This window comes from Mangifera indica, chromosome 8 (genome assembly GCF_011075055.1).
Source record: "Mangifera indica cultivar Alphonso chromosome 8, CATAS_Mindica_2.1, whole genome shotgun sequence".
In the NCBI taxonomy this organism is placed as follows: Eukaryota; Viridiplantae; Streptophyta; class Magnoliopsida; order Sapindales; family Anacardiaceae; genus Mangifera; species Mangifera indica.
The window spans coordinates 7,958,284-7,979,752 of NC_058144.1; the positions used below are offsets into that span (position 1 = coordinate 7,958,284).

A 21,469-nucleotide genomic window follows, 5' to 3' on the forward strand; every position below is an offset into this window, starting at 1 on the left:
CTAGGAGGAAGAAAAAAGTTGGCAGGGAGAGAGAATGCGATCGGAGACTACGAATTTTGCCGTCTCTAGTGATAGTTTCAAAATCCTAGGGGAAAAAAGTGATTTTTCAAACCTTCATGGGAGGAAATCAGATTTATAAACTTAGGGGGAAATAAATTATTTTTTATTTTTTATAAAATGATAATTTTACCCTTAATTATAACAATAAATAGATAGATATTTGGGTTTTTAAAAGTTAACAGATGGAAATTTGCCTTTCATTAAACCTGGGGCGGGAAATTGTCCTTTGGCCTTATATATATATATATATATAAATACTCTTATATAAAATTTATTAATTTTTTCAAGGGTGTAACTGCTTAAGAGTATATTAAAACATAACACTTTTAAAAATACCAGCAAACTTTTTTAAAATTTGTGAAACCCCCTAAAAACTTTTTATCATCACCCATCACCACTAAAATTTCAAAATTATAATTTAATTCAAACATATGGTTAAATTTCATTGACACATTTATTTATATTTATATTAGTAATTTTTTTATTTTAATTGAAATTTATATAAATTAAAGATATATAAATTATTAAATAAAAACTTGGGGGTACAATGTTATTTAATTACAGAGTTTTTTTTTTTTGTATTTTCAATATTTTTATAAAAAATTAACACATTTTTTTAATAAATTTAACATATGAATCGAAAATTGATTTTTTTAAATTTAAAAGATGAAAATTTGTTATTTTATCAAATTTTAGGTGAGAAAAATCATTTGGCCTATATAAATAATAAAAAGAATTCTCGCAGAGAGTAGTTTAAATGACAAAAAATATATTTTATGTATAAGAGGATATAGATTCAAGTTTTCTCTAGTAATATATCAAAATTAAAATTTTGATTTCTCTAATTTAATAGTTATGTGGTTACTCACTGAACATAAAATTAATCTTATTTGATGTAATTGATTTTAATCACTATTTGTGAAATACTGTTCAAAGTACATAGGAAATTAATATGTTCGATTACACCCTACGAATGCTATCTATTTGAACTTTGTGTAATGGATAATGAAATTAGAATAAAGATGAGATGATATTTTCCATATTATGCAAGAGGGAATGGTTATAACTAAATTATGTAAACATATGTGATGTCGTAGATGTATTTGGTCCTCGTCGACTATTATTATATATATATATACAAAATTTACACATAAATTAAAAGAGTAATATTATATGTATTTATTTTTTATATATAATTTATGTATATAAATTATATATTATTAAATAATTAAAAATTTTAAATTAAAAATAAAATAATATTTAATTATATAATGACATATTATTTATATACATAAATTATATTAAAAAAAAGAATATATATATAATTGCTGAAATTAAAATAACATCAATTCAGCCTTTTTCCTGCCTTTAAAAGTCAATTTATAATTTTCTGGGAATTATAATATTCCAACACTAATAATTATTTTGGTGATTGGTTAAAGATTTGTAGGAATTTTATAGCGTAATACAACCGCTAATCCACCAATCACAAACCAAGATGCCGCGGCTAATCGAGCCTCAAGCATACAATAGTTAGATTCAAATCGAATCAAATTTAAACTTAATTTGATTTATAAAAATAAAGTTTGAGCATTGAGCTCTCTACAAATACGCTCGAACTCAGTTCGAACTTGAATTTTAATTAATTTTTTATTAAAATAACGTTATTTTAATATATATTAGTTAAAATAATATCATTCTATATCAAAATTTTTTATTTACGAGTTTGATACGCAGCTCAAGTTTAAAGTTGCAGGCTCAGAGCCCATTTAAGATTTACTCATTTTGATTCGAACAAGTTTGGGAAAAATCCAACCCTACTCCCCTATAAATATTTCTCAGAAAATTACCTTTATCTCCTCTCCAATTGTCTATTTGTACCTGCCTCTTCTTCTCCTTGGTGGTCACGAATGGCGGCGGCAGCTTCAGCATCCTTCTCTCCTGCTCTCTCAATACCTGCAACCTCTTCATCTAAAACCCTAAAACCAGTTTTTACATCTCTCAAACTAGGGTTTCTCTCATCGTCCTCTAAGTCATTGAGAGCTATGAAAGCTACAGCCGGTGGAAATGGTGTCAGTGCGGGGTCAGCTCTTGGTGCGCGCATGGTGTCGATGCCGACGATTAAGACTCCTACCTCTCTCGATTTTGAGACCTCTGTCTTCAAGAAAGAGAAAATCTCTCTCGCCGGCCATGATGAGGTATAATAACTCTTTCAGTTTTATTTAGTTTTATGATTGTGCTTTGAGATTTGATAAATGATATTAATTTATGGAATATTTTAACTTTTTAGTACATTGTGAGAGGAGGAAGGGATTTGTTCAAGTTACTGCCCGATGCATTCAAGGGAATTAAGCAGATTGGCGTCATTGGTTGGGGTTCTCAGGTCTCATTTTGAACTTTTTTTCTTTGTTAATCAGCTTATTACTCGGAAGACGCTTTCTTTTTTTTGAGGATTTACATTAAATTAGTGTGGTGAATGCTGGAACCTTGTCAAGTACTAGTAACTCACCTATAGTTATAGAAAACACTGAGTCTATAGGATGATTGATGAATATATAAATTTTGAAAATGTATTGTAAAATAATACAACCGAAATATCTTCCCTCTAGATGATTGATTGTGGCTATCTTATTCTGCTAATTACAGCCTCCTTACTTTTTATTTCCTTTCCAGGGACCTGCTCAAGCTCAGAATTTAAGAGATTCCCTTGCAGAAGCAAAGTCTGATATTGTTGTCAAGGTGATCACTAATTGCATTTTACTTTGATGGATTATTCATTAGTTTTTGGTTTGTTGGCTAATTAACTCCCTGTGCTGTCTGAGTCAATTTTTGTTGTCTGAATCCATTTATCATATCATTTGGTTGCGTTATACTCTGTAGATTGGGCTTAGGAAGGGCTCTCGTTCTTTTGCTGAAGCTCGTGCTGCTGGCTTTACTGAAGAGAATGGAACTTTAGGTGATATATGGGAAACTGTATCTGGCAGTGATCTTGTTTTGCTGTTGATTTCTGATGCTGCACAGGTTGGTTTAGCATACTTTTTATTTGTGTTAAAATGTTGGCTGAACTTGATTTATAGGACTGAACATTTCCTGGGTGTTTTCCTGTTTCCATATTGGTTATCATGGTGCATACACATGTACATATTGAAATTACCGAGACAATGGGGGTGGTAATAGCAATTTAGCAAAGATAGCTTCTTTTTTTTTTGTAACATGCTTAGTTTCTTTGGCTGGTTTTACAGCCAATTTGTTTTGTTTCTTTATATGAAATGATTGAAATTCTATCTGAAACTAGAGAACTTTTGAGACTCTATACTTGCCTCCTCTCCTTATTTTAGCAGAACTAAAAGAACTTTGTTTTCCTATTCTTGAAAGATTCTACTATTCTGCTCATGATGGTGTTATGTTCTGTCATTTATTTTCTGTTGTGGGGATCTGATTTAATATTATGTTACAGGCAGACAACTATGAGAAAATCTTTTCCCACATGAAGCCAAACAGCATCCTTGGACTTTCCCATGGATTTCTTCTTGGGCATTTGCAGTCAATGGGACTTGATTTCCCAAAAGATATTAGTGTGATTGCTGTGTGTCCCAAGGGAATGGGCCCGTCTGTGAGGAGACTTTATGTTCAAGGCAAAGAGATTAACGGTGCTGGAATTAATTCCAGTTTTGCAGTCCACCAGGTTTGCTCTCCATCACTCATGGGATTGCAGTGTTTGTGCCCATGTAAGCAATTTTGTATAACAGACCATTTGGTTCTGAATTCATGTTTGCAGGATATTAATGGTAGAGCCACTGATGTTGCTCTGGGATGGTCAGTTGCCCTGGGTTCTCCTTTCACATTTGCTACCACTTTGGAGCAGGAGTACAGGAGTGACATCTTTGGGGAGCGGGGTGCATACTTCTTCTAGACCTCTTTTTTTTTTTTTAATGGTAAACTAAACTTAATTGTTTATTTCTGACATTTGTTTCATTATGGGTTATAGGCATTTTACTTGGTGCTGTTCATGGAATTGTGGAATCGTTGTTCAGAAGGTACACTGAAAATGGAATGAGTGAAGATCAGGCTTACAATAACACTGTTGAGTGCATAACAGGAATTATATCAAAAACCATCTCAACTCAGGTAGCTTGAGATAACATTGTAGAATATGTTTTCCCTGCACACATACAAACAGTTGTTTCTTTGCTTTGATGGTGTCTTCCATAGTGTAACCGTTTCCAATTATCTATCTTCTGTTAACAGGGTATGTTGGCTGTTTACAACTCCCTGTCTGAAGAGGGAAAAAAGGATTTTGAGACTGCTTATAGTGCCTCATATTATCCTTGCATGGACATCTTGTATGAGTGCTATGAAGATGTAGCAAGTTGTAGTGAGATTCGCAGTGTTGTCTTGGCTGGGCGTAGGTTTTATGTAAGTTCTTACCATACTACAACTTGGATCAGTTTGAAATAATTGTCAACTCTAATCTTTCAATTGGTTTTAAGTAGATATAAAATGTTCTATTAAATTTTTATTTTTGGTTATGCTTCTGTTTGACAGGAAAAGGAGGGTCTACCAGCATTCCCAATGGGAAAAATTGATCAGACGCGCATGTGGAAAGTTGGTGAGCGAGTCCGATCAGCAAGGCCAGCTGGTGACTTAGGCCCATTGTACCCCTTTACTGCAGGTGTATATGTGGCTTTAATGATGGCCCAGGTATGAGGATTCCCTTCCCATAGAGTGATTTGTAATATTGTTAGGCTACTTGATCGGTAATATAATGGCTAAATACCCTTTTTCATGGAATAATCTTGGGAATGCTCTCTTGAAAAAAGAGATTAATTTAAAATTTTGACATTGTTTTCAAATTATAAATACTATTAATCTCGAATGGCTACAATTAAACTGGTGTCTCGGGAATTCTGTATTTTGAAAATTTCAAATTGGCTGCTTGGGATTACGAGGTTTGTAGATTGAGATACTTCATTTTGAATGGTGATATCCTGCTTCTGGATTTGAATTTTCCAGATTGAAATCTTGAGGAAGAAAGGGCACTCATACTCAGAGATCATCAATGAAAGTGTGATTGAGTCTGTAGATTCATTGAACCCATTTATGCATGCTCGTGGAGTTTCATTTATGGTGGATAACTGCTCCACAACAGCTCGGCTCGGATCAAGGAAATGGGCCCCTCGTTTTGATTACATCCTCACACAGCAGGCTTTGGTGGCTGTGGATAGTGGTGCCCCCATTAACCGAGATCTCATCAGCAACTTCCTTTCAGATCCAGTGCATGGAGCCATTGAAGTCTGTGCTCAACTGAGACCAACTGTTGACATCTCAGTCCCACCAGATGCAGATTTTGTGCGTCCAGAGTTGCGTCAATCTAGCAATTAGATCTTGGAGAAAGCTTCAGCTTGAAGTGGCCAACAAATTCGCTCTATAGGGATAGGCGAGAGGCAGGATCATTATCTGTGAGATGTAGTCGTATTTTTATCTATCTAGATTGCTTGGTTGAGTGTTATTCTATTTTTGTGGGACACTATTATGTATGAGTTTGATGTTGAATGAGACGTGGAAATGCTTTTTATGTTTGGGGTAATATAAGTCCTTAGTAGAGGGCATTTCTGTTTAAGTTTGTGCATTTGAATGGGTAAATCATCTTCAGAGAAGACTTGCCTTTTGGGTTTTTCATTTCTTTTACCCCCTCCTTGCAGCCCGTATGTTGAAGCTTGTTGCAGTATAATGAGAATGAAGTTGGCAGACAGATTACTTTTCGGAAAGAGAAGAATGAAAAATACTTGACTGATATAAACAAACTAACGGGGATTTACATGACGCAAAATTCTTTAAAATTTAGTTGAAAATGGAGCTGAAGAATACGCCAACCAGGACTTTGAACCAAAGACTAGAAAGAAACCGCAACAACATATACAGTGACAGTTTGACAGATTCATTTCAGGTACATAAGTTTCTTCTAATATTCTGAACAGCCAAAACTTGGCTGTAGAAGACTACAAGACAAATACAGGCAAGAGGCAACATGTACAAAGAGTAAAAGCCTAAATATATACAGGAATTGAAATAGAAGGCTCCTGACTTTTGATTTTCGACTCAAATAATTTTATGCAGTGGAGTAAGAGGCTTCCATAGCTATACCGCAAAGGCCTGCCTTAGCAGCAATCTCTCTTTGCATCATGATATATCCTTCTTCGCCCCATCCTGTACCCCATCACTGCTCACTCCATAAACATCAGCAGTAATTCCATGGTGTAGTTCAGATCCACACTCACCTGTAAACCCACTGCTCGAATAAAACTGCAAGTCAAATCCTCCAGCATCAATGGCAACAGAAACTGCCTGATTAGCTACTGCCTTCAATAGTGCCTTCCGTATTGTGAAGTTTTGTCCTGGAAAGCCTACTAATCATCTGGGTGCCCTGGAAATTTTTCTGATCTGATTTGATTGTTTGTTCTTCTGTTAAATCCATCCTCTAATTGTTATCAATTACACACTGAAATCAAATTGTTAACCTGAACCCATCTGAAATTGTCATTCGAAAGAATCTGTGACGCAATATTATTATTACAAATTATGGCTAAGTTCCAAATAACTTGTATAGGCATGATGCTAATTTGTTTGGGATTGCTTGTGAAGCCCACTATTCTGGGCAGTGATTGTTTAGGAATAAACTTACACATCAATGCACTCAAACTTCATCGCAATCATTTGAATCACATGGACGGCATGTGCCCGCCATGGACAGTCTCTCTCCACCAGATTCGATCATTCTCCATTACTCTTCTCATTTGCTTTTCGATTTTCAGGTCTGCATCCCAAATTCCATAAGAAATCAAGTTTCTAAACCATTTGATTCTTCATTTGAATTAATAGTTTAAGTTCATCCATTGAATATATTATTGGTTGGTATTTGGCACAAAAAAGATAAAGAGTGGTGTCGTTTCGTTCAACTTCATGGACAAATGCTGACAAAACACAGAGACTTTCCAAGTTCATTTCAACACTAAAGGTCCCCAGTAAACAGTTCCGCACAAATTTATAAACTCAGAAAGTATTGCCGGCCGTGGTTCACCAATGTCAGTGAGAGAAGTATAAATAAAATGAGGCCTAAGGCCTTATTCCTATTCAAGATTTGATGTATTATCAAATTAACATTAAAGTTAAAATTAACAGAATTAATCAAGTTGTTTTTGTCGGGGACTTGATGTTAGAAAAGGAGAGAGAGAGAAGTCAATTGGAGACAATGCCAGATAAGGGAGAGGGAAAAAAAATCCTAAAGAAAGAAAATATAATATTTCAAAGTTTAATATTGAAAAAATTATTAGTTTTCTAAAATTAGAGAAAAAAATGAATAATATTAGCTGGTTTTGATAATTTTTTTTGATAATCAGGACCTTGTTTGTATTTATTGGATAAATAAATCTTAGATACAGTAACCGTAACCACTGTACCAGATAAATCAATGTTTCACAGTTTAACTGCTCCCATTTCGCTCGTCACTACTATAAGAATCGCTTTTGCTTTCTTTTCCTCTGGCTACTAAGATGTTTCAGTTCACCAGGTTGTCTCTTGCCCACCCATGGATTCAACAGTAGTTCGAAAGGTTAACCTATTCGAGAATGTTTGGATCTACGCTTATTTTCAACTCCCTAAAGCATTTCATCACTTACTACAGCCTTCCTCGTCTCGAGGTGCCTAGGTATCCACCGTAAGCTTTTTCTTGTTTGAACCTCGCCCTTTACTTTACTTTAAGGCTATGTCATCCTAAAGTGCTGCTAAATGGATGGGTAAACATGAGATACAGTGACCATAACTACTGCACCAGATAAGTTAGGCTTGAACTCAAATCTTTATTTAAAAATTGTAATGTTTCATCAATTTTGTTAACCTTTAAAGTCGAAATAATAGTTCTAATAATTTTAATAACTCACACATAGGTGTTTGAATTTTTAACAAGGCCAAAGGACTTATTCCTACCCAAAGTATGCTACATTCCCAAGTTTCCATTACTTAACTTTGAAAATCTCATTTATTAACTCATAGACTATTAAGTCTGTTAATTTTAAAGGTAAAATTATCATTTTATATATAATATTAAAAATAAACTAAAATTTTATCCAATTTTCCCCTCTAAATTTAAAAAATTAATATTTTCTCCCCTAAACAAAGTTTGAAAAAATTACATTCCCCCACTAGAGTTTAGTTTCAATATTCGGTTACTCTCTCCAGTGTCATTGTCAGTCATCTCTCTCTCCCAACGATTCCTCTCCCTCCCAACGATTCCCCTTCCTCCCATGGTTTGTCTCACCGAGACTTTGACGTTGTGCGATGTCATTTGGGAAAATGATGAACACGATATCTCGTCTTCCTCTGGGAAGACGAGTTGTCTTGTCTTTTGTCTTCCAAGATGAAGACGAGATCAACGATCGATCTTGTCTTTGTCATCTAGAAAGACGATTCATCTTTCTAAATGATGTTGCACGACGTTGGCGTCTCATCGAGATAAACCGTTAGAGGAAGGGAATCATTGGAAGGGAGAAATGACCGATAATAACACTGGAAAGAGTGACCAGATATTAAAACTAAGCCTTAGGAAAAAAAAATGTGATAACCTACGAGAGAAAATTGTTAGTTTTTAAAATTTATGAGGAATTGAGATAAAATTTTAAGAGATTAAGTTTTTATTAATTTTAATCGTCTATAAGTAAGTAAATAAGATTTTTACAATTAAAAAATAAAAACTCGAGAATACAACCTACTTTAAGTGGGAATAAGTCCATTGGCCTTTTAGTAATTAACTAAAACAATCTAAAAATGCAACATGGGAATCGGTTTTTTGGCCATAAAATGATAACAGTTAGTAATACGACACAATCATTTTAGTTACCAAGGATAGAATGCGGGTTGGCTTTACACAAGGAAAGAGCTGTTCCATGATTTGTTACTTTTCACTTTTCTAGCCACTAAAGTGGCTGCAATAATTCAGAAATTTATTTGATTTATTATTGCCTATAAAGAATAAAATAAATTTTTATCATAAAAGGCAGTGGAACAAATAAATAAATGCAGAAAATATAAAGAATAAAATAAATTTTTGGTCCCATCTTAGTCATTTGATCTAAAATTATTCTTCATTTATATGAGTTATTATTGTATAGTTATCCAATAGTGGGTCACATAGATTATGTTATCTAAAGTAAGTTGAATCTAAAATTTAACCCTAGATAATATTGGGTTAATTTTAATAATCCCAAAGTACTTAATTAATAGTTTGGTTATGTATCCTTGAAAAATCCTAGGAAACGGAAAGGAAATAATGAAACTCATATATTAAAGTAATAAATTTAATAATATAAACAAAAAGGGTAGTTTGGTAAATGGAACGTGCAAAACGGTGTTAGTGCAGCTTAGACTTCCGTAATAGGATTAATAAATAAATAAGTAAAATTGCTTAAAAGGAAATTTATTAATGACGTTGGATTTAAGAATAAATGGAAAATTGGTTTTAGTTTCCTGAGCAGCACTTGGGTTCAATTAAATGACTGCGGCGCCCCCAGGAGACGGCGAAGTGGACTGGACTGGACTGGACTCCCATACATAAGCATCAAATTTTAATATAATTTTGGATGAGAGATGAGATAGAATGCCGTAAAGGAAAGACAGAGTGGGGGGCAAAGCTTAGCTTAGGTTAGATTAGTGCTGCTCGTGAAGAAGCAGGTAAACTGGGAGTAGCAGTGAAGAAGATCACTATTAAGGAAGAAAATTAAAAGCTCATTTTCTCTCTCCCCCTTAAACACTTGGTATCATTCGCATTCATTCTTTGCTTCCTCCTTTTATATCACGAGATCCCCATCTCTCTTTTCTATCTTTCCTTCGTGTTGTTTTCTTAACGAGCTCTCTCTTCTTTTTCTTCTCGTTTTACAGTATTATCGTAGAGAAAAACCAAACTAAACCAGTGTCTGTTTAATTTATGATGTCACATTCAAAGAAATTCTTACAAGATATAAACTTTGATTCTTTAACTAACCGATTCGCTGACTCACTCACCTTCAACGACGACAACAACAAGCCAGATTTCAAAGAACTCGATCTGGGTTCACCCGTTTCACCTTTGTTAACCCGTGGATCAGTTACTAACGCCAATGGTGTCACCACATCAACCAGCAGCTCCATCTCCTCTGGTTCAGCCTCGGCCAAAAGCAATACCACTCCTCAATTGCCTAAAAACAAAACAAAAAATAACTCCGGTGAGCTCTCGGGTCCACCTGGGTCCGGCCCAGCTCCACGTAATCTGAAACCGGGTCACCGGAGATCAGTCTCCGCCGGTCCACCATTAATCTATTCTGGTTCGAGTTTCAGTACAGCGAGCAGCAGTGGCAGTATGTATAACGGAAATGGAGCACATTCAGTTTCTATAAATCCCAACGCCGCAAGCGTGCTCCCCAGTGGCAACATTTGTCCATCTGGGAAGACCATTAAAACTGGCATGGCATGTCGCGTTTCCAACAGAACTGACACGTTGGGCACGGGCATGGGAAACTATGGACACGGCAGCATAGTGCGTGGTTATAGCAATGGCAATAACAATAATAATAATAACAACGCGAAATTAGGTAATGTCGCGGATGCAGAGGAGGTGAAGAGGGCGGGAAATGAGATGTACAAAAAGGGTAATTTTGTTGAGGCTTTGAAGTTGTACGATAAGGCCATATCTATTTCGCCTGAAAACGCCGCCTATAGGAGTAACCGCGCTGCGGCTTTGACGGCGATAGGGAGGTTGGGTGAGGCTGTTTCAGAGTGTGAGGAGGCTGTGAGATTGGACCCTGCTTATATGAGAGCTCACCAGAGGCTGGGTTCTCTGTATCTTAGGTGAGTTTGTTGCTATCTTGCTTGTTATTCCTTTCCTGTGTAATGCTTTGTTTTGTTTTCTTGGAAACTGTTCTAAATGCCTTTTTTTTGGTTTAATTTTGCGTTTTCAATTGGTTTCGCCATGGATTGGATCTGTTTCCGTGGCCTTCTATTGCGCGCATTCTGATGTTGGCATCTGTTTGGTCTGGCTTTAGGATCAGCTTCTGTGTTATCTTCCATTGGTGAATTTTCTTTTTTGTTTTGGTGATGTAGGATATTTGATCTTATGTTTTTATTTTCCCACTGACTGGTCTTGTTTCTTTCTGTTTTTGCTCGTTTAGATTGATTTGGTCCTTGAGTTGCCAGCTGTCTAGAGTTGTCAACAGTACCTATCATTTATAGGAGTGTTGAATGGGTTGATCTGATCTGGTTGGTTTCTTGGATATAAGTGGTTGAAATGTACGGTTCATTTTACTTTGCTATGTGATTGATTCAACTTTATAATTTTCCTTGTGGTCTCACATCAATCGTCTTGATATTCAAGTGCTGTTCAAAGAAAATCTTGTTATCATTTTTGTTCTGTAATCTAACCTGTCTTTTTGCATTGAACTTTAAGAATGTCATAGGTTTTCTAGTTGTGCTTGATATGGTATAATTCAATTTTCTATAGTCATTTAATTATTCTTCATGCTTCTCTCAATTTTTGGTTGATGTGTTTTTTATGAACATCTTGTTTTTCACTGTTTAAGCATTAATTTTCTTGAAGCAACAATTTTAAATGGGTTGCTTTTTCAGATTGGGTCAGGTTGAGAGTGTCAAACATCACCTCTTTTTCCCTGGGCAACGCCCGGATCCTGCTGAGTTGCATAAGTTGCAATCATTTGAGAAGCATCTAAATCGATGTGCAGATGGCAGGAAGATTGACGATTGGAAGAGTGTTGTCAGGGAAGCTGATGCAGCCATGGCAATTGGAGTAGACTCCTCTCCTCAGGTGTAACTACTTTCCTGTCCTTTTCTTCTTCTGACTGATATAGAACTACATTTCAGATTGCCTGAACATTTTAGAATGAAATTTCCAGATTGTTGCTTGCAAAGCTGAGGCCCTGTTGAAACTCCACCGAATTGAAGATGCAGATATTTGCCTGTCAAACATACCTAGATTTGAACATTATCCCCCTGCATCACAAGCCAAGTTCTTTGGTATGGCTGCAGAAGCTTATGTACTCTGTGTACAAGCACAGGTCGAGGTGGCACTAGGAAGGTGAACTCTGAACTATGAAAAATCAAATCCATTTTGTTTTCCCTTTTTATTTGGGGTAGGTGAGAATAGATGATAGATGTGGTGCAGATTTGAGAATGCAGTTTCAGCAGCAGAGAAGGCTGTGCTTATTGATAGCAGTGATTCAGATATTGCAACAGTGTTAAAGAATGTGAAAATGGTGGTAATGGCACGTACTCGTGGTAATGATCTTTTCAGTTCTGGAAGATATGCAGAAGCCTGCTCGGCTTATGGGGAAGGCCTTAAATATGATAGTTGCAACTCTGTTCTTTATTGTAATAGAGCAGTTTGTTGGTCCAAGCTTGGGTTTTATGAAAAATCCATAGAGGACTGCAATGAAGCCCTAAAAATACAGCCAAATTACACAAAAGTTCTTCATCTCAGGGCTGTCTCAAATGGAAAGGTGAATAGACTTTTTCTTTTTATGTTAGTTTATTTGTGTGTTTTGCATAGCATGTGTTCTTTGCAAATCTTGAATTGATTTTTGCATCTTTTGTTGTTGGCTTTGTAGCTTGGGCAGTGGTCAGAAGCTGTCAGAGATTATGAGGCTTTGAGGAAAGAACTTCCCGGAGACAATGAGGTTACTGAATCTCTGCACCTTGCACAAATTGCATTGAGGAAATCTAGCAGGGAGTTCACAAATACTATGAAATTGGGTGGTGAGGTGGAAGAGGTTTTAAGCCTAGAAAAATTTAAAGCTGCCATATCATCACCTGGTGAGATGACACGGTGTTACTTGTTTGTCTTTTCTCTTCTGCTATTCAGCATATCTCAACTTTGCTATCCGGTTTCAGGTGTTTCCATTGTTCATTTCAAAGTAGAGTCCAGTGAAAAATGTGAAGAAATATCCCCATTTGTAAATACACTCTGCATCCGATATCCCTCAGTGCACTTTTTTAAGGTAGGTAATTTATTGCCCTTCACTTGCCCATGGTTGACTGGATCGATACTCTTAATCCTAAATCTTTCCTTAATGATTTTGATTGCATTATTTTCATCAAATTCTTAATAATTTTCAGTTTCTTTCCCGCTTATTTTGCCTTGGCCTATGAAATCAACTTTTTGAACAGAGTTCTGATTTTATTTGTGTAGGACTCGAATAAATGAGGATTCTATGTTCTTAACAAAAGAATAAAATGAAATGTTTTTTACCAAAATAATTCAAATATGGATGTTATCTAAAATAGACATGACTAATAAATTGTTTTGGTTTTTTTGACTTATTGAAGGTGGATGTCGAGGAGAGCTTGGCAATAGCAAAAGCTGAGGGAATAAGAGCCATTCCAACTTTTAAGATTTACAAGAATGGGGATAAGCTGAAGGAGATGATCTGCCCAAGCCATCAAATCTTGGAGGAATCAGTGAGAAGTTATATTCTATAGAATACATATTCATTCATGTTTTGTGATGGCTCAAGCCCCCACAGCCAACAGTAATTTTCCAAAGAATTTATTTAGCAATTCAATATTCATACTAGGACTGTCAATTTTACCTGTAACATAATCAGCCTTGCAATTGTTTCAGGAGTTTTCAAGTCAATGAAAATCTCAGTGAGAAAATAGCTCTTTTAGTTCACATTTGAATTTATTTATTCTTTCCTATATATATATATATATTTGCATGCTTTCTGCTTTAATCCTTCAACTTGATATCCATTATTAGCTCTCTCTCGCTTTTCCTTCACCTTTCTTTAGAACAAACTTTTGGTTACATATGATGCTAGTTTTGTTTTAGTGTCCGAAGAAAAGCTGAAAAACAGTACAATTAAATTATGACATCCATTCTTCCTAGTTTTAATGTGTTGTTGATAGAGAGAGATGGGAGATGTGATCTGCCCGGTTGGTGACACTGCAGAATCGTTGGGTGTCCACTGGATTGTACTGAAAATTAAAGAGAGGGTGAATTATTGATGTTCTTTTTTTATCCCTGAAACTTTTGCACCTTTTTCTGCCTCAGTATTCGTTTTCACCCAGCTGAGTTTTCTTTCTTCTGTTAGGCTCTACTATAATTCTCCTAACAATAATTTCTTTTCGCTTGCATCGACTTTGCCCAGATGCATTTTGTACCAAAATAGTAGAGATTAATTTCAAGGAAAAAATTTACTTAAAGTGTAAATTAAGCTCCAGAAATTTTTGTTTTGACTGGTAAATATGACCGTTCTGTTGTGTTTGATACTTTGATTCTCCTTGAAATCTCAAAACTATTTTTTTTTCAAATTTTGGTGATGGTGCCAATCACCAGTCGTGCATATATTTTAGTTAACCAAATCTTATTAGACAAATTAGTTGTTATTATCAATATAAACAAGGATGATTTCAAAGAAACCTTGTAAGAGAAAGCCTGGTATTTATATATATATTGGCCTACTCATCCATCATCATAACATGCAAACACAAACATTAATAACAAGGACAATTATTGATAAATTAACTACTGGCCAATGTCAAATGCTTCAACAGGGAAAGTCTTGGTGATCCCGGCGAGACTTTTGAAGTGAATCTTGCCGGTTGGTGGATCATCGACTTTGATTTCACCAACAGGAGGCCACAGCATGAGCTCTTTGGCCTTCACTCCCTTGAGCTTCTTTATCTTCTTCTTCTCAATGTACCCATTTATTTCACTATCATAACTCACAAGTTTCGTTATCATCTTGAACTCGTGCTCGACTTTATTTTGTTGCACGATCCACATGTACCCAGTTTCTTTCACATACCCAACTTCGATTATGTTGGCCAGGGGGAGAAGACCTCCCGGGAGTTCAAATTCTTGAAGAAGAGAGACTGCCATTTTCAGGCCTTCTTCATGCCCTTTCTTCACAATGCCTCCTTCCTTCTCTGCCATGGGATGACTTAATTTTCGTATTTGTGCTAAGAGATACAAGGGACTTATTTATATAATAATTTCAATTTTAGACTGACAAAATTAGTGGTGAAAACAAGCATTTGTTGCTTTGTGATATTCGTCCAATCTCCTCCTACTTGTCAATAAGCTTTTGTCCAAATTAATTTGTGATATTCGAAATGCATATGGTTCAAATACAAATATTTGAAATAATGTTCGCTATTGCATTCAATCAAGAGGCTAAACACCCACCAACTAGTTCACTGACTAGCCCATGTCTCTCTGCGTGTGTGTGTGTTGACATTTGAAGGAGTAGCTTAAGACAATTTTCCTTAATGACAGTGAACATAGTTGTCTAAATACTAAAGATACCAATGGGTTGAATAAAGATTGAATATTTTATTTTTTATCTTCATACTTGTAGGGAAAACTTTTTCCATTTTTGCCATGTCCTTGACACGACAATGAAGAGAAATTCTTGTTTTCTCCTCGCAAAAAAAATTTCTCCCCTCTTTTCCTTATCCTCATGGGAAAATTTTCCCATATTTTTCCCTCTCATCCCCGTTAGAATAAATATAAGTGTTTAAAAGATATATAAGAGAAAATAAATTAAGGATGGGACACACCAAAAATATATTTATCCTTGTTTTTAACCTGATTTTTATCTTTATCAGAAAATCTCCTCTTTATTCAAAAAGGGATGAACCAAAAATCATTTTTGCAAACCAAATTGTCATCTCTAATTGACACATAATCATTTGATGACTTTCATAGTTGATTTAATTTAAACAGATTAGACATAACTTTGTCAAATCCTATTTGTGAATTGAAGATGTATCACTTGTTAATATGTCTAAGAGGTATCGACTTGCTCCGAAACTGCGTAGATTTACTAGCTAGCTTGCATTCGTTATCTGATAACAGATGGTGAAGACTAGTGTATCAAACTGTAGGCTCGACCCTAATTGTTCAAACAGAGAATGATTCTCAATGAATGACTAGCGAAGAATGGCTGTGATGATGCTTACGCGTTCATATTGCAAGGGCATATGCAATCAGTCAGCAGTTATAATGTGTCACATTTCGTAGGAACAACACCACAGTGCAGAATAATAATGATCTGAGATGCAAGCAGTTTCTAGCAATTTCAAACATAAGCATAGAAGAAACCCAAAGAGCAGAAATGCTCCTGTGGCATTTACATCAAATTAGAGAAACACCTTAAGAGTAATCAGGCTAAGCCTCTACACTCCATCCGTCATCACAGGGAGTGAACACTTGGATGAGTACCAGTAGAACCAATCATCATGTTTGGACACATATGCTACAGTTTACCACACCATAATATGGCAATTTAAAAAGAAAAAGACAGCAAGAAAAATACAAGGGGCCTTTTTAATTAATAGCTAGATTGGCTATCAAGTCTTGTCCCTTCCCTTCAAACACTTAGCAGGGCCAAGTTGCTTTCTCCATCACTGCACAAAAAGGAAAACTTTATGTTAATAAGTGAAAAGTAACAAGACTAATTATTGATTACAAACATGTATAACCCACCTCTGCATCCTCTGCCCCACCAACTTTGGCAGTGCCATTCATCCTCTGGGCATCTTCTGTTACGGTAACACATCAGAGGAAATTAGACTGAAGGTGCTTCAGAGTTGTAAAGAAAACGACAATAAGCGGGAAAAAAGTTATACATGCTAATACATGGGCATCCTTTAAGACTCTTTAAGAGAAGAGTCTTCTATGAATGCTTCTACACACAAAAATTGACATCCTTTAGGATCAGATAAAGTAGACATTCAATAAGCATCTAGCATTTTCCCCACATTACTGGAATGACATGTATTACAGCATGAGTCAATCCCTAAAACCCCCAAAGGGAACAATTATACTTTCTTCCTTTTCCACCATCAAGATTGGTCCATGACCATTCTTTCTGCTCCAATTTTCTCTTTTATCAATGATCTATGGTCGCTATCAGCCTCAACAGACACATGACTCAGAGATAAATTGGGCTTTAATACTGAAAGAGACCTGCAGCCCAAGGTTTCTTAGAATTGATGCTTTAAATATGCTAAGCACATTTTGACAAGACATTTCACCATTTGATAAGTTTGATGGATGCATGATTCAATTGTAAGAATTGTAACAATAGAATCTGATTACATATGCACTTATTTATCTCTTGGTGTATCTACATACCTATAAGCGTATCTATATACATATGGACTGTATGATGATTTTAATATTGGTCACCAACTCTTAAAGCCTAGTATTATTAATGCATCCAACACTTTTTTTGTGCATATTAGAAGAATACTGACATGGATTTCTCATTAATCGAGTCTGACAGACTAGAAGTTTGATTAATAAAATGAAATCTTTCTCAGAGCTGCATTCATTATTTGAACTCGTGTAAACATATAGCACATTGCAAAATCAGTCATCTCTTATCAAGTTCACAGATAGTACATTTGCTTCCCTTCTGCATCTCATTCTATTACATTAATCCACTTATCCAAGTTTTACTCTAGTCTCCACAAATTATCACACACATGAGAACAAACTAGGCAAAATCCAAACCTTAAAACAATCAAATAAGGTAAAACTATAGAACACTGTATACACAAGAAGTCTCAAGACAAATTAAGCTTAAAAGCATTCAAATCAAAGAGATCATACTTTCAAAAATAAAAAGGCAAATCTAGATGCAACTATCCGAAAACATAAAACTTCATCAATGAAACTATCAAAGAATAATCACACATCTGAACTAAAGTTTAACTGCGACTAAGTCCTCAACAAATCACCTCCATCTTCTGGGATATCAGAAGTCCATAATGTGAGGTTGTCCCTAAGAAGCTGCATAATTAAGGTGCTATCTTTGTACGACTCCTCATTCAGGGTGTCCAGTTCTGAAATAGCTTCATCAAAAGCTTGCTTTGCAAGGTGGCAAGCCCTGAAGAAAGAAGGGGAGGCATAAAAAAACAGCTTCTATGTCAAACAAAAAGATGCAAGAACAGATTTCACAGTAACTACATTGAAAACAAGATCTACAAACCTTTCGGGGGAATTCATGATCTCATAATAAAAGACTGAGAAATTCAATGCCAAACCCAATCGGATAGGATGTGTAGGAGGCAAATCAGCCTCTGCAGCACTAGTAGCTTTCTGCAAATAGATAAAATTAGAAATAAACTTTACTTTTAAAGGGAGAAATATTCTACAATGCAGAAAAAGTAACGTTCACTTAAAATAAATCAGGAAAAAACCAAGTGAGTGACCCTAGGCTTATTAACATACTAAACCTGTTAATGTAAAGAAATTATTGAGAATTCACTAGTACCTCATATGCTTTCATTGAATTAGCAGCAACCTCTTTCTTTTCATCACCAACCTTGAACTCAGCAAGATATCGATAATAATCTCCTTTCCTGCATCAATGAACAAAATCTTCAAACTCTGGAAATCAACATATACATAACACAACCAAAACCTTGTCAGTGCATGATCCCTCACATCTTATAGAAGAACACAGATGATTCACCAGCAGGCGCTGAAGGGATGAGGTGCTCATCAATGACAGTCATGATATCATTGCAAATGCTTGAGAGCTCACATTCAACTTTCTGCCTATACTCCTTAATCCGCTTGGCATTCACTTCATTTCCTTTTGCTTCTTCCTTTTGCTCAATTGATGAAAGTATCCTCCATGAAGCTCTTCGAGCACCGATCACATTCTTGTACCCAACAGAGAGCAAGTTGCGCTCTTCAACAGTCAGTTCAACATCAAGCTTTGCAACATTTTTCATTGCATCCACCATCTCTGCCCAAATTTCCAGGAAAAAAAGTACAAATAAATCAAAGAATAACAAGATTTAATTCTTTAGATGTTGTAAATAAAAGATTTAATCTTCAGATGAGAGCAGACCTTACTGTAGAGAACAATAAACCATAGCATAATACGGAAACACAGGTGAAATTCACCAAGGCGAAAAAAAATAAAATCCAGAAGCTATTTACTATAAAAGAACAACAAACAATTGAGGCTAATTTTTTTAATAATTAATTTAATCCAAATCGTAATAAAGAATATGACGTATGCATCAGATAAAAGTAGACTTAAAAAAATTCTATTTTGAGGCAATATCCATATCTCATGTCAAATCGGGCAAAGGTATAACAACTGATCCAAAATACACTCTGTAACATCATCAATTCAAGTGTTTTATAACAATTACAAGTGAAAAATAAAAAATAAAATGCAAACACAAAAATCAACTAACCTCCCCTTCCTCGAACTTTATCAAAATCAAAGCAAGATCAAATCAAATAAAATCGATATCAAACTTTAAACAGCTAAACAAAATACACACAAAGAACGAGCAAGACAAGTGCTATGAATTCTAACCGTCGTAGCGCTCCGCCTGTTCAGCTAGCTTGGCGAGATAAACGTAGTTTTCGCGATCTTTAGAGGAAGCCATGGCCGATCTCCGAGAGAGAGATTAGGGTTTCGGTGCAAGTCTAAAGAGATTCTTCTGTGTTTCTTCGCTCTCGCGAGTGTAGTAGTGTTGTTGCATAGGTCTTTCCATTTGAGATTTTGTTTACTTATATAATTAATTACCGGTTTTAACTTGTTAATTACGATTATACGAATTTAAATTAATGCTTAATTGCGGATTAGGACCAGAGTCACACTCACACCAACCAATCACAACATGGCGCGTTAACTGTTCGTTACCAGCGTTGAATTAAAATATAATTTTGTTTGTTTGGTACAGATCTGGTGCAATCGAGTATATGGTATGGTGCAATCACAAATTAATAAGGAGCGATGGGATATTGATTAGAGAAGTTGGTTGGGACTTGGGACTCTTTTTAATATTGAAAAAAAAGTGGCATTGAAGTGGGGTTTCTAGAAAAGATTAAAAACAAAAAGTATTAGTTGATAATAATTTACATTAAAATAGTCACAAATTAGAAGATAATTCATAAAACATATGGTATAAAGGTAGGTAGGCTTTTGAAATTGGAAAAATGGAAAATTGTTTGTTTGGACAAAACGGTAGGTGCGGAGTCATAATATGGAATTGAATATAACGGGACATTTACGAACGAAAGGGATTATACCTTGTACCCATTTAACGGTAGGGAATCATCACATTCGTGTTGATTAAATAAAAGACTTAAAAGATATTTCCCATCAAGGTTGGGTGAAAAAGAAATTTTATCTATTAATTTTTAAAACTTTAAATCTCTTCAGATTTTATGTTAAAATTAAGAATAAAATTATTATTTAATTTAAAAATATTTAAAAAATTATTATGTTTTCTTTTAGATTTAAAAATATAACATTTTTTCTATCAAAAATTTGAAAAGTTATAATTTTCTTTTTTGAGGTTTTGATCTTTCACCTTATTTCTTTGACAACGTTCTCTTGATTATCTCCCATTTGCAGTCGCTTCCTCCAATCTCCAAGACAAAGATACAATTATGAAAGCAATGATTGAAAGAGGCGTCATGATAGATCGTTACACTTCGTCCAAATCCATCGTGTGAAGGATCTCGATCACTTCCATTGCACTTCAATTGATCAGAGATGCTTCTGGATGATGCCAAAATCTGTCGAAGTGGAAGCAACATCAAAATCTGGATGAAGTGTAGTCATTGTCACCAAGATCCATCAAAGTTTTGTAACCACACTGTTTCCAATCGTTGCCTTCGTGGTCATGTCTTTGTCCTAGAAGTTGAAGGGAGTGTCGATATATGAGAGATCGGTTGGAGAATGTTATCAAAGAAGGAAGGAGAAGAATTGAAACTCTAAAGAAAAAATTGTGACTTTTTAAATCTGGAAAAATAAATTTTTTAATTTAAAAATATATATAATAATTTTTTATTTTTTAAATAATTTTAGTTAAATAATAATTTTATCTTAATTTTAATATTAAAATTAATAAATAAATAAATATTTAAGTTTTAAAAAATTAAGAGACGAAAATTTGTTTTTCACTAAGCCATGGGTGGGATATTGTCTTTTGACCTTAAATAAACTGTTATTATCTGGATTGTACGGTAGCTGCCATAGCTCCACTGTCCACCGGGTCTTCCAGACTGTTTTCACAACCCTCATCTGCTCAGCCCTCCACTGACCGTCATTCTTCGTAAGGCCATGTCTATGTCTATGTCATCCACGCCTGAAGAGAGATTGAAAAGATTAAAAGACTTAAACATGATCATGCCCAAAAAAGGTTTAATTAGGCTCAATGAGGATGAATATTTAGTTTGATGGGCGATATATACCTGAAGAGAGATTGACGAATATTCAGAAAACGATACTGTACTAAGTCTTGCTTTTAAGAGAAAGAAAGTTCCTCCGACTACGTACTGAATGAAAGCATTGATCTGATTATGATCCTTTATACGACATCGTTT

At 35.1% G+C, this 21,469-nt stretch overlaps 4 protein-coding genes across 6 annotated transcripts; 2 read left to right on the forward strand and 2 right to left on the reverse strand.

Annotated features, from left to right (window-relative positions):
* Positions 1-1,911: 1,911 nt before the first annotated feature.
* On the forward strand, positions 1,912-5,680 carry LOC123223821 (ketol-acid reductoisomerase, chloroplastic). The gene is made up of 10 exons (XM_044647216.1): positions 1,912-2,258; positions 2,351-2,443; positions 2,734-2,799; positions 2,941-3,081; positions 3,518-3,745; positions 3,839-3,956; positions 4,049-4,188; positions 4,309-4,476; positions 4,606-4,761; positions 5,074-5,680. Exons 1-10 carry the CDS (start codon positions 1,971-1,973, stop codon positions 5,440-5,442), a joined length of 1,767 nt encoding a protein of 588 aa, XP_044503151.1. The 5' UTR covers positions 1,912-1,970; the 3' UTR covers positions 5,443-5,680.
* Positions 5,681-9,674: 3,994 nt separating this feature from the next.
* LOC123222757 (inactive TPR repeat-containing thioredoxin TTL3-like) lies at positions 9,675-13,768 on the forward strand. The gene is made up of 7 exons (XM_044645698.1): positions 9,675-10,935; positions 11,710-11,905; positions 11,994-12,175; positions 12,263-12,596; positions 12,705-12,909; positions 12,988-13,094; positions 13,423-13,768. The coding sequence occupies exons 1-7, from the start codon at positions 10,037-10,039 to the stop codon at positions 13,573-13,575; spliced, it is 2,076 nt and encodes a 691-aa protein (XP_044501633.1). The 5' UTR covers positions 9,675-10,036; the 3' UTR covers positions 13,576-13,768.
* Positions 13,769-14,623: 855 nt separating this feature from the next.
* LOC123223491 lies at positions 14,624-15,034 on the reverse strand. Its single transcript, XM_044646651.1, has one exon. It carries the CDS (start codon positions 15,032-15,034, stop codon positions 14,624-14,626), a length of 411 nt encoding a protein of 136 aa, XP_044502586.1.
* Positions 15,035-16,169: 1,135 nt separating this feature from the next.
* LOC123223788 (14-3-3-like protein D) lies at positions 16,170-19,632 on the reverse strand. Of its 3 annotated transcripts, none has more exons than XM_044647150.1 (7): positions 19,449-19,632; positions 18,557-18,863; positions 18,384-18,471; positions 18,099-18,208; positions 17,848-17,996; positions 16,589-16,641; positions 16,170-16,509 (listed from the first exon to the last, which is right to left on the reverse strand). In XM_044647150.1, exons 1-7 carry the CDS (start codon positions 19,519-19,521, stop codon positions 16,507-16,509), a joined length of 783 nt encoding a protein of 260 aa, XP_044503085.1. In that variant the 5' UTR covers positions 19,522-19,632; the 3' UTR covers positions 16,170-16,506. The 3 variants fall into 3 exon arrangements, with proteins under 3 accessions (XP_044503085.1, XP_044503084.1, XP_044503086.1); XM_044647149.1 differs by having other exon boundaries at positions 16,589-16,644; XM_044647151.1 differs by lacking the exon at positions 19,449-19,632 and adding an exon at positions 18,969-18,992 and having other exon boundaries at positions 16,589-16,644.
* Between the last annotated feature and the right edge of the window lie 1,837 nt (positions 19,633-21,469).

What these genes read in the sequence shown, in the direction of transcription:
- LOC123223821 (XM_044647216.1), top strand. Translation starts at nt 1,971, where the DNA reads ATGGCGGCGGCAGCTTCAGCATCCTTCTCTCCTGCTCTCTCAATACCT. An exon ending in TCATTGGTTGGGGTTCTCAG is followed by an intron (nt 2,444 to 2,733) that starts GTCTCATTTTGA and finishes TTTCCTTTCCAG; the next exon opens with GGACCTGCTCAAGCTCAGAA. An exon ending in TGGCTTTAATGATGGCCCAG is followed by an intron (nt 4,762 to 5,073) that starts GTATGAGGATTC and finishes TGAATTTTCCAG; the next exon opens with ATTGAAATCTTGAGGAAGAA.
- LOC123222757 (XM_044645698.1), top strand. Translation starts at nt 10,037, where the DNA reads ATGATGTCACATTCAAAGAAATTCTTACAAGATATAAACTTTGATTCT. An exon ending in AGCTGCCATATCATCACCTG is followed by an intron (nt 12,910 to 12,987) that starts GTGAGATGACAC and finishes ATCCGGTTTCAG; the next exon opens with GTGTTTCCATTGTTCATTTC. An exon ending in CCTCAGTGCACTTTTTTAAG is followed by an intron (nt 13,095 to 13,422) that starts GTAGGTAATTTA and finishes GACTTATTGAAG; the next exon opens with GTGGATGTCGAGGAGAGCTT.
- LOC123223491 (XM_044646651.1), bottom strand. Translation starts at nt 15,034, where the DNA reads ATGGCAGAGAAGGAAGGAGGCATTGTGAAGAAAGGGCATGAAGAAGGC.
- LOC123223788 (XM_044647149.1), bottom strand. Translation starts at nt 19,521, where the DNA reads ATGGCTTCCTCTAAAGATCGCGAAAACTACGTTTATCTCGCCAAGCTA. An exon ending in ACAGGCGGAGCGCTACGACG is followed by an intron (nt 18,864 to 19,448) that starts GTTAGAATTCAT and finishes AAATTTGGGCAG; the next exon opens with AGATGGTGGATGCAATGAAA. An exon ending in TGATATCCCAGAAGATGGAG is followed by an intron (nt 16,645 to 17,847) that starts GTGATTTGTTGA and finishes TTACCGTAACAG; the next exon opens with AAGATGCCCAGAGGATGAAT.